Source organism: Xyrauchen texanus, chromosome 19 (genome assembly GCF_025860055.1).
Source record: "Xyrauchen texanus isolate HMW12.3.18 chromosome 19, RBS_HiC_50CHRs, whole genome shotgun sequence".
Classification (NCBI taxonomy): Eukaryota; Metazoa; Chordata; class Actinopteri; order Cypriniformes; family Catostomidae; genus Xyrauchen; species Xyrauchen texanus.
In genome coordinates this window covers 42,209,458-42,222,295 of record NC_068294.1, presented here as the reverse complement: position 1 = coordinate 42,222,295, position 12,838 = coordinate 42,209,458, and the positions used below count along the sequence as shown (strand labels likewise).

The 12,838-nt window shown below is 39.2% G+C and overlaps 1 protein-coding gene across 2 annotated transcripts in view; it reads right to left on the bottom strand.

Moving 5' to 3' along the window:
- Window positions 1-12,477, bottom strand: part of LOC127659716 (TBC1 domain family member 9B) — a 37,282-nt gene extending 24,805 nt beyond the window's left edge. For both annotated transcript variants that reach the window (XM_052149662.1, XM_052149661.1), the window contains exons 1-3: window positions 12,226-12,477; window positions 2,969-3,079; window positions 414-532 (exon numbers count right to left, since the gene is read on the bottom strand). In XM_052149662.1, the coding sequence (XP_052005622.1) occupies window positions 414-532; window positions 2,969-3,079; window positions 12,226-12,343 (348 nt within the window). In that variant the 5' untranslated portion in view covers window positions 12,344-12,477. The remainder of the gene's footprint in view (window positions 1-413; window positions 533-2,968; window positions 3,080-12,225) is intronic.
- Between the last annotated feature and the right edge of the window lie 361 nt (window positions 12,478-12,838).

Below are 12,838 nucleotides of genomic sequence, written 5' to 3'. Positions count from 1 at the left end.
CCCCAGTGTATTTGAGCACATACGCATAACTTGAGGGACAGTAGTCGATATTTTTTAAAATGGTATAAATGGGTATATTTTATAGTATGTTCTTTTCTCTTTTCCTGCTTTACTCTCAGATATGTTGAATTCTTTCCACTGTGCTGGCTCGTTATTGGGCTCAATCCTATAATGTTTGTTATCCAGTTGCATCCTTTTCAAAAATCTGTTAGAACGCCGATAATGCGTTTACATGACCACATAAATTGTGTTCTCCAGGAGAAACCTGGGTGTGTTAAACCGCTTTCTCTTAATTCCTTAAACGGTCTAAGAAAAAAACGCCACTCATTTACATGATGTTTCAGAATGCCGCTTTCTGCAAAAACCCTAGAATAAATCGTTTCTTAAAAAATTAAAATAAAACATAGCCCTACCTGTATTTTACCCTTGACGAAGGTGGTGATGTCATCATCATTGTCAAAGATGGAAAGAGTCTGGAGTAGATTGGACTCGAGCCACTCCCAGTGCTCAGTGATCTCCTTACGAGACGAACCTGAGACACACACACACACAAACACACACACTTACATTACATGAAAGTGAATGGTGACTGTGGCCACCATTCAGCCAAACGCCTCATTTTGTGTTCCACCTATAATGAACTATCCTTTTAACTGTGTCACAGTCTTTAAATGTCACTCAAATCCAGGACGGCTGTTCAAAGGTCGAGTCCCAGTTTTTACCCATAACATACATAACCAAGTCAGTCAGTCAGTCACTCTACAGATCTCCAGATTTTAAGGACACAGACCAGGTAAATAATAAAAAAAATGGCAGTCAAAGAACAACTATTTAGGATAACATCAAGAATGTTACCTTTGTCTGACAAATCAGTTTGAGGAATGACAAACTAATTGCAGAGTATCTGTAACGGGGGGGGGGTTTATTCTCAGATCAGACGACAAACTAACAAACTGTTGACCGACTGTCTGGTGCATACTACACACAAAGCTGACAAGAGCTGGCTGAAGTCACAGGCCAAATGTGATTAGCTGATATGCAACTAGCAGCAGTTTGGGTGCACATGTTTTAAAGTCATGACAACAAGTTCCTGGGCTTCTACAAATGAGCACTTTTGAAGAAGAACTAGTCAACGGATTTCACAAAGTTTGACTTTTTTTGTTTATCATGGCATTAAATCTGAAAATATTCTGGGTTATGTTTGAGACACTTCACAGCAATTAAACAAGGTATCTGAGCATGCCTGTTTGTTCCGCTTTTCTCTCACAGGTCATTTCCGATACCCGATTTACTTGTGGTAAATGTGTTTGGCTAGCTTTACATGTCAGTAGCCTTGTTTCAATCCACTTTTCGCGCCATTTTGTTATCGACAAAGTGAAAATGCATAAAAGAAATTTGGCATGTTCTGTCGGTTTCCATTCAAATGGCGTTTTATCGATAAAAATGGTGTGTGTGTGATGACATCATGCCTAAAAAAACAAAAACGGAAATCTGCCCTTAAGCCATTTCCATACAGAAATGTGTGTTTAATCACTAATAGTGTATCTTTCGCCTCCCAGATGTCCGTAATTTTTTTCCTCGTAAGTTTTGGTAAAATGGGGAGAGTATTGAGTAATTCATTGAAATTAGTCAGCTTACTGTCATTAATTTCACAAAATAAAAGCAATCAGAAGATGTTGTCCTTCTGATAGGACTGTAATATTGGTCCTGATGTTGCACCAATCGCAGGTTGCCACTTAACGGTTCCAACCCGAAAGCGAATCGTCATGGCCCTGGTCAAGCTGGCATCCTGCACTAAGTAGTGGGGGAAACCTTTGGTCTAGAACTTGACTGTCATCTAAAATTAATTTTAGTTTCATAATGCAATTTACAGTATCTGAAGAAGCTCAGCATATGCGATCCGAGGTAAAGAGAGATTTAAAATATTTAAAAGTTTTAAAATGTTCAAAAGCTGGTTTTCTGAAAGTGAACTCATTGGACAAATAGTTCTAATAGTTTATAGCATTGATAAAAGTGCAGAATATTCTGAGAACGTCATTCAGACGACTTTATTCATCAACAGAACAGGGTTCGGCTCATTTAAATTTGTGTAAAGGCATAAATAGCTCTAAAAATATAGATATTTTCATTTGATCATTTATTTAAATTTCATACAGGGTATTTTGCCAGCATTTTTTCAAAAGTAATCTAATCAATAGTTTTATAGAATTGGGCTGTAAATGTTCCAAAAAAGCACACTGATGTATCTTTGTGCAAAGAAATTATATGTTTTTTGTATTGTGGGATAATTCCATGACTTCAGTCCATTTTTTTGAATGGTGTGGAAAAGCCAATTTAATAAATAACGGATGGCTACCACGATTAAATTAATCAAACAGTGGCCATTTGTTTGTTCTCCTTGTACTTGTCGATGACAGGTGCATGATACGAGATATTTATGGCACTCCTGAAAGTGTCACGTTTGTAGCATGGATCTATATGCCATTAAAATCAATCAATAATCACATACAATAAATTGGTTTTCAAGGATGTATACGGTCATCATGATCATGACAGGCTAACGATTGGGGCAAATTCTGTCATGTGACACTATATTTTTGCATTAATGCCAATTTTCTTGACAAAGTGTTTCCAAACCAGTTTTTCATGACATTTGAAGTATCGATATAGATTTTATGCACCAGAGTTAAATGGAACAATATGTCGACACTTGTGAAATTTAGCAATAATTTGCGTTTCCATCAGCTTTATTTTGATGCACTAAAACTTTTCACAAAAAAAACCCTTGGATGAAAACGTGTCATGCAAGAAATATGTTCACGACATTTTTATTATATATATATATCTCATAATATCCAACTACATCGTTAACCACCAAAACTTGGTCGACCATGCACGTTTGGTGGACTATTAGGGGGTAGCCCTACGTGTGATGGTAATGAGTTGTTCTGTACAGTTTAACACTGACCACAAGCGATGTTCCAAAAGATCTGGGACTCTCCCGTCTGGTGCAGAATTCGGTACGGAGCCACACGAGCGCTAGAGTCCAACACAACGTCCAACGTACCCACCAGCAAACCTGATAGAAAGAAGAGACAAACCAAGATTAGTACATTTCCTGAACGCGAGTGGAGTTTGTCCTGGGAGTGGTTGCCAGAGCGTTGCCATTGGGTTGTTAGGTGGTTACTTGTTGCCTCAAGTCACTATGGCCACATACACACTACAACGTTTCGGAAGTGACAACCCTAAATACTCATGACAGGTGTAACTCCCACAGTTGCAATGACTGATTGCCAAGAATGTCACCAGTTTAACTCCTTTTGTGCTCACTATTTTTGAGCAAAGAGTTTATCCCCCAGCGATGTATGATTATCTGGCAATGTTTAGTCAGCTGCCCTTGTACAGAATCGCAGTGTTATGTTTATGCACGTCTAAGTGGCTGCTGTTAAACAGCATGCATGCTTTCTCTGGACTGTAATCCAAGACTTGTTACCCCAAGACCACAGGACTGGTGAGAGACACTTGAAATATAGTGAAGATATCTCATACACACCATTAATCACGTCATTAACAACTAGTTGTTCAGTTGGGTTCCGTAACACGTGAAATTCCTTAAAATGTATTTGCCACTACCTGAAATTTTGATTCTCAGAACATCATTTCTAGAATGCTACTTTTCCACATTCTTGCATATTGTTTGATCCAGTGTCAGAAATGTACTGGTATAATAAAGGGCAAAATGTATCCCTGGATTATATTGGACCTTTATGAGGGAATTGTTTTCTAGCCACATAAAACAAACTTATTGTGTATCATCAGTTTATGTCAGATACTTCAATTGAATCAATTTATTAATAGATTTTTCGGTAGTTAACCAAACTGTGTGTGTACAGAACAGGATTAAGCACTAAATGGTGAATTGACAACCGAATTTAGCTGCAGTGTGTCCATGGCCCATGATATTCTGGCCTCTAGATATATCTCGAGTCTATGGGATCGTTATTGCCAGTTGTATCATCTGCAAGAAGCTCAGAAAAGTAATAGTACACCTATTATAGAGCACAAAAGTGCCCAAAAACATTTTCAGCCATCTTGGTTCTAGAAGTATTTTTCCCATGTCTTCCATACTGTTTAGAAATTCAACAAACTTTGATTTGAAGCAAAAACATAAAAGGTAAAAGACTGTTTGCTTAATGTCTGTAATGATATTAAATCTGTGGACTTTGAAGTCAGAAGTTTACATACACTTAGGTTGAAGTCATTAAAACTAAATTTAACCACTCCACAGATTTAATATTAGCGAACTAAAGTTTTGGCAAGTCATTTAGGACATCTACTTTGTGCATGACACGAGTAATTTTTCAAACATTTGTTTACAGACCGATTGTTTCACTTTTAATTGACTATCACAATTTCAGTGGGTCAGACGTTTACATACAAAGTTAACGGTGCCTTTAAGCAGCTTGGAAAATTCCAGAAAATTATGTCAAGCCTTTAGACAATTAGCTTCTGATAGGAGGTGTACTGAATTGGAGGTGTACCTGTGGATGTGTTTTAAGGTCTACCATCAAACTCTGTGCCGCATTGCTTGACATCATGGGAAACGTCAAAACAAAAGACCTCAGAAAAACAATTGTGGACCTCAAAAGGTCTGGTTAATCCTTGGAAGCAACTTCCAAATGCCTGATGGTACCACATTCATCTGTACAAACAACAGTACGCATGTATAAACACCATGGGTCCACACCAGCCATCAAACCACTCAGGAAGGAGCTGCATTCTGTCTCCTAGGAGATGAACATAGTTTAGTGCGAAAAGTGCAAATCAATCTCAGAACAACAGCAAAGGACCTTGTGAATATGCTGGAGGAAACAGGTTGACACGTATCTATATCCACAGTAAATCGAGTCCTACATCGACATAACCTGAAAGGCTGCTCAGCAAGGAAGAAGCCACTGCTCCAAAACTGCCATAAAAAGCCGGACTACAGTTTGCAAGTGCACATGAGGACAAAGATCTTACTTTTGGAGAAATGTCCTCTGGTCTGATGAAACAAAAATTGAACTATTTGGCCATAATGACCATCTTTATGTTTGGATGAAAAAGGGTGAGGCTTGTACGCCAAAGTACACCATCCCAACCGTGAAGCATGGGGGTTGGCAGCATCATGTTGTGGGGGTGCTTTGCTGCAGGATTTACTGATGCACTTCACAAAATAGATGACATCATGAGAAAGTCAAGGTATTGGAGTGGCCATCACAAAGCCCTGATCTAAATCCTGAAGAACATTTGTGGGTAGAACTGAAAGAGTGTGTGAGCAAGCAGGCCTACAAACCTGACTCAGTTACACCAGTTCTGACTGGAGGAATGGGCCAAAATTACAGCAACTAATTGTGAGAAGCTTGTGGAAGGAGACCCAAAATATTTGACCCAATTTAACTATTTAAAGGCAATTCTACCAAATACTAATAAAGTGTATGTAAACTTTTGACCCACTGGGAATGTGATGAAAGAAATAAAAGCAGAAAGAAATAATTCTCCATACTATTATTGTGACATTTCACATTCTTAAACACACAGCAGTGATCACTGACTGACACTACAGTCACGGACATATTTTCTACACACACATGTCACGACATTGTGACACACTGAGTTTACATGTATTTGGCTAGGTGTACACACACTACGACTACACACTTTATCTACACACACACACACACACACACACACAAGTTCCGGTCCTCGAATCTGATTGGACGAGAGACATTCCATGATAACTGATGTCTCACACCATCAGCACTCTTACATTTCACTCTAACGCTTGTTTTCATGGCATTCTAAACTGAAGTGTAAGAGCAGCGCAGATGTGTAAAAGAGCTAGATGTGCGTCTTAATTTTTCCGTGACATTAAAGATGCCGAAAATTGACAATTTGTGTGAAGTGAGTCGGCGCACATCAGTCAGCGAGCGGTTTCTCTGAAGTCATCGGCATAGTCTCTCACTCAATGATCGCTCTGATTACTATTACAATAATAAAGCTAGGAAATACAGTTAAACTAACAGCATCAGCATTAAGGCTCATCACAGCTGAAACACAACAGACGGCAAAATCAAAAACATACTCAAGGCGCTTAGCTAATACCAGAGTTCCCGCATTGTGAGGAGACCCAATCAACATGGCGGAGGAGAGAACGGTTTCTAGTGTCTCTTGCTAAATAGGGAGGAATATCCCCGCCAGGATGTCCATTTTTGCACAGAGAAAATAGTTTATATTTGACCAAAATTACATTATCTTCAGACTTAAAATAGGGCTGGGCGATAAAACGATATAAATATTTATTTTGATAAAATCTACTCAAAATTGAGTAATTTTTTATATTTAGCCTGTGTTCTACATCTAGACATGCATGTTGCTAAAAACACTAGCAGTTTGGCTTATCGTATGTTTCCACTGGCACATAGTGAGCGAATGGGAGTACTTTAAATTGCTTCCTATGGAAAACGTGCGTCCAGCTCGCGAGGTGGATTGTAAAATCGACAGCACCATGGGGCAAGCGGTTCCCTAGCGTTTGGGAGTGGCTTTGTGCGGATTTCTTCCATGTAAGTGGAAACGCAGCCTCAGACAGTATGAAGTTGCTATTGTCCCGCTACGCAGGTCACCGCGTCCCGGATTCCAGATCGATTAATCTTGACTGCAAGACATCATGACGATGGTGACGCCCTCTCATCATCTCTAGTGAGCAGCGCGACAAACAACAGAGCCAGTTACATCATATCTGATCTTTCTGCGCTGCATTCTTGAATATTTTTCTCTAGCACTGAAACACGCTTAACTGATGCCCTGTCCCAGGCCGCACCCGCTTCCTCTTTTCCCCCACATGTGCGTAAACATGAGAAGCGGGTTTCCAGAGCGCCTTTAGACCATAACGTTTTTTTTCTTTCTAAATTTAGCTTTTTAATCAGCATGTTCCAAGCCTTTAATAATAAACAAATAGATTTCTGCTCTAATTGTCATCTCTGACAATGATGAAAGACAAAACAATTACTAGTTTGTGGACTAGTCTTTCTCACTTTAATGAAAATGGTCCATTCAGACTTTTACAAAAGTTTGTCTCTGGAGATACCCCTGAACCCCCATATAGTCACACACACACACACACACACACACACACACACACACACACACACACACACACACACACACACACACACACACACACACACACACACACACACACACACACACACACACACACACACACACACACACACACACACACACACACACACACACACACACACACACACACACACACACACAGCTTTGGCCCGCCCTCAAACACTACACCAAGCTGTAGACCAATCACAACAGATTGGGACATCTGACCAATCAGAGCAGAGTAGGAGGAGTTTAGAATGAATAATTTAGAACGGTTCATTGAACGAGTCGTTTTTGCTAGAGGGAAAAAACTGCAATGCTGCAATTTAAATTTATGAGCGAATTAGTGTTTTTTGACCTTTGATGCATGTAAATCTATTGTATGAGACCTTTAAAACAAAATTAGGCATGTTTAAAACCCATAATAGGCGCTTTTTAAGGCATCACTCATGTCTGTATCAGCGCTCATAAAGCGAATAATAAACGATATTCGCTTAAATACTGAGACAGGCAAATTATCAGTACTGGTACTACTCGACCTCAGTGCTGCATTTGACACTGTCGATCACAACATACTTCTTGACAGGCTGGAAAACTGGGTGGGGCTTTCTGGGATGGTCCTAAAATGGTTCAGGTCATACTTAGATGGGAGAGGTTATTATGCGAGTATAGGAGACCATAAGTCTGAGTGGACGTCCATGACATGCGGAGTCCCTCAAGGCTCAATTCTTGCGCCACTCCTGTTCAACCTGTATATGCTCCCAATGAGCCAAATAATGAGAAAGAACCAAATTGCTTACCACAGCTATGCAGACGACACACAGATCTACTTAGCCCTATCACCTAACGATTACATCCCCATTGACTCCCTGTGCCAATGCATTGATGAAGTTAACAGTTGGATGTGCCAAAACTTTCTTCAGTTAAACAGACAAAACTGAAGTCATTGTGTTTGGAAACAAAGATGAAGTTCTCAAGGTGAATGCATACCTTGACGCTAGGGGTCAAACAACTAAAAATCAAGTGAGGAATCTTAGTGTGTCTCTAGAGTCAAATCTTAGTTTCAGTAGTCATGTCAAAGCAATAACTAAATCAGCATACTATCATCTGAAAAATATTGCAAGAATTAGATGCTTTGTTTCCAGTCAAGACCTAGAGAAACTTGTGCATGCTTTCATCACCAGCAGGGTGGATTATTGTAATGGACTCCTCACTGGCCTTCCCAAAAAGACCATAAGACAGTTGCAGCTCATACAGAACGCTGCTGCCAGGATTCTGAGCAGAACCAGAAAATATGAACATATCACACCAGTCCTCAGGTCTTTACACTGGCTCCCAGTTACATTTAGGATTGATTTTAAAGTATTATTACTGGTATATAAATCAGTCAATGGGCTAGGACCTCAATATATTGCAGATATGCTCACTGAATATAAACCCAACAGATCACTCAGATCATTAGGATCACATCAGCTAGAAATACCAAGGGTTCACTCTAAGCAAGGAGAGTCTGCTTTTAGCTTTTATGCTGCCGCAGCTGGAACAGCTTCCAGAAGAGATCAGATGTGCTTCTACATTAGTCACATTCAAATCCAGACTCAAAACACATCTGTTTAGCTGTGCATTTACTGAATGAGCACTGTGCCACTGTGTGTCCGACTGTTTGTACTGCATTTTATTCTAAACAGTTTCAATTATTCTTATTTTTTTATTATTATTTTAATCTCTTCTATGTAAAGCACTTTGAATTACCATTGTGTATGAAATGTGCTATATAAATAAACTTGCCTTGCCTTGTATCGGTTTTGCAAACGCCGGAGGACGAGTTACATGCCAAAGTTTCACACTCAGGGTTTGGGCTTTGCATGTATGTGCTTTACTTAAAAGTTGTGTTTCTCACACCACAGACATAACATGTATTAGGAGCCATTCTCATGCTGTATTCAAGAAAGAAAAAAGGAAAAACATCTTGGTCAATAACACCAATTTCAGCTGATCTGTTTCCTTCAGTTATCACAGCATGCGTGACGTAATCACAACACACTGCTGACACAAACACATTCAACACAAACAACCATCCAGCTAAACACTGAATGAGACATTGTGTGTGCGTTTAAGCGATTTAGAGGAATTTGACTTTAAGACAGCATGTCGTACCACTTCTCTGTGTCACGTCTGAACTTCCTCCTGCAAATGTGCACATGATCAGTTAATGTGTGATTCTGACAGTGAGATAACACCAACTCCTGATGTCAAACTGTGACAAAAACAATGCTTTTTCCAATCAGTAATGCGTTTAATGTACACAAGCGTGATATTAACACACATCACAACAAATAACAGCTTTACTGAACCACAACTAAACTCAAAACACATGAATTTGAAGCCTAGAAATGTAAAATAGTAGCCTTTTGCAGTTTGATAATCACTTTGAGTCACCTAGCATTTCCAGAATCCAGATTGAGAAGCTATCATCATAGCAACATAAAAACATTTCAAAATAAAAGCTCAATTAAAATGGGAAGAAATCCTACAGAAAGAGATCAGCTACTGTATAGTTATGTATTATTCGCTGCAATACTACTACTACTTATAAATCCATAGTAATTGTATTATTTAAGCAATATCTCACATTTCTGATACTCTTATGCAGCACTTTATTTGACAAAATATAACTTCAATGTTCCATTTTGGATTGCGCTGTGAGTTTCTGTATGAAAGCATTTCATATGACAAAATAATACAATATTAAAAGATGCACTCAGTAAATGTTGTCTTTGTGTCATCTTACACTGACACCTAGTGGTGTGGATGCAGCATCATTTAAAATCAATAGTTTTCAGTTTGTGTAAACCTCACTCTCCTGACCTCAAGAGGTGCACTAGCGACTGACTGTAGCCTTTAGCCTCCTTGTTGTTAGAGCACCCGCCTCCCATGCCGGAGACCTAGGTTTGAGTCCCGTACGGAGCGGGTAGAACAAGTGCATCACATTGGTGCGTGACCGGATGGGTAGAACAAGTGCATCAGCATTGGTGCTGTGACCGGATGTGGAGTGAGGTTGTAGGAGTGAGCTGTGAGGAGCCAGCTGGTAGATAGCTGTGCAGTGTGTAAACCTCACTCTCCTGACCTCAAGGAGGTGCACTAGCGACTGACGCTAGAGGCTGTAGCATTTAGCCTCCTTGTTAGAGCACCCGCCTCCCACGCCAGAGACCTAGGTTCGAGTTCCGTACGGAGTGGGTAGAACAAGTGCGTCACACCATTGTAGAAATTTAGTATTCACAGTCAGCCATGATTACTTGAATCAATGAGTGAAAATGTCAAATAACAGGACGGTTACTGAGATTAAGTGTGTAGTATTCGGCTGGTCATGTGATTCTAACATGGCCGCCCACATGTGTGGACCCTCTCCATGTAGAATAAAACAGCTTTTATAAGGTAACTGATATGAATGGAGTCTTCATTTTAACGCGAGTGCTCATGATTTTATATTTATATTGCAAAATTACAACTCATGTCTTTGAGTTAAACTTTTCTTAATGAGGAAAAATTTACAGAGTGCACCTTTAAATTTAAAATGAATTGATTAAAGATAATGAAACAGACTTGGTATCGGCAAGCACCAAAAAGGAAGTATCGGTACTCCTAATCGCTGCTTCTCTTTTTTAAAGGTATCGGGACGTCCTTAGTTCTTTTTGAATGGAAGTCTATGGAGGAGATGCTTCCGTGTGCTGAATAAACTGCTTTTGTGAGGTTATAACCCAATACTTACTGAATTAACTACCTGTTCGCTAATCTATAACATTTTATAATAATCTTCTTGGCTTGAACTATGTGTGGATCTACGATAAAATTGCTGTTTTACAATAACAGTCAAGGACAATTTTGCGACAGGGAGGTGTCAGTTTACGGCTATCGCCTTTCATTTCCTATCAGCAAACAGTGTTATAGTTGACCGTTACCACAGATAATTTAGCATAGACAGGCCACTTCTATTAAAATGAATGGGAGAAATTGGAACGCCCAACCAAGAAGCCCTCGCGCAGAACGAAAAAGAAGTCCCACCTCACAAGTAAAAGAGCCAATCACCTTTTACATAGACATCGCCTTTCAATTAGCTCACTAACGAGCATGCGCAATAGCTATACCAGACGGGAAAACTGCGTGTTTTAACGTAATACGAGGTGGAGAAGCACAATTTATGATTCCAGTATTATACAATTTTTATTGCTGTTTTGAAATATGTTCCTTGATCGCAATCTTAAATCAACCGTTTTGTAGATTTTGGTCTTTTCCCATTCAAGTAGCTAGGACTTGCACTAACAAGACTGGAAATAGCCTCCCGAGAGCGTACCAAAGATGGCCGACAGTGGACCGACTTGCTAGAAACAGTCGCCGTTACGCTCTCTTCTACGTAAAAACGCGCAGGTTGTTATTTCTGGTGTCCGAAGGAATCCTGATGTTATGGAGTTTATAACGTCACAGCAGTAATAAAGGGTTCAGAGGTGAATGTAGTCATTGTCATGTGATGGGCTCTTAAAAAGTGCATGTTTGTTTGTTTTAGATCTTCAAGAGAACACCCATGAACAACATTCTCAGATGTTGAGCGCAACTTATAAAATAAAGAGGAAAAAACAAAACACCACAAAAAGCAGTGTTTTAGACATTTTTACCACAGATTTATTTATTTTATGATATTTCCAGAAAAGTTAACATGGAACCATATATATGTATATAGAGGCATTTATTAATTTAATTTATCAATTAAATACCCATGACACATAGGTAAATACAAAAATATACAGCCTATTATACGGCTTCGTTTAATATATGTACCATATCTATGATTATATAATATTTAAGACAGACATCAATAAACAGATGACGCATATATTGTCAGCATCAAAGGAGATGCATCATAAACACAACCAACCCGAAGCGTTTTTCCAGTGTCATAATAAACAAGACGCATGCACAGATTTCTTAATAACCCATAATTAACCCATAAGTTAATTTCTATGCATATGTCAGCAATCACGTAAGCTTAGATATAAATTGCAGTCATACCCGTGATGCCGCCTCCTCTGCCGTGTCCCTTCCTCCGCTGCAGAATGAAATAGGGATTCGCCCGCTCGCTAACCCACAGCGCGTTCGCCAGTAACACCTCCTCCGGTGTAATCCACATGGCTCAGCGGGCACGTTTACTCTCTACAAAGGCGTTATGTAGTTATACATTCGCTGCGGTAAACGTACGAGTTTAAATCATGCCAGGCTGGCGGAACTCAGCTGATGTTTGTCTGCACGAGCCGCCCAAAACACTGCGCGTGAATCCAGCCACGGTGGAGCCAAAATGGCCTTGATATATAGAGAATTTCAAAATAAAAGTCTTTTTAATTACCAGTACGGCAACTACTTGTATTATTGTTGGTGTTGATAATAATAATAACATTAAAGAAGTTTTGGGTAAAGTTAGAATGTTTATTATTATTTTTTTACTCTAAACCCTGACATTTATTTGTAACTTTTACTGCATTATTTCGCTTTGCTATCTCTGTGTTGTTATTAAGTGTGTTTTAGCTATAAATACATTATTATTGCTTAGCAGCATAAAAATACAGAGTAAAAGTTTTTTGTTTTTTTCTTTCCTCTAACCATACAACCTTTTCTCTGACTTTTTCCT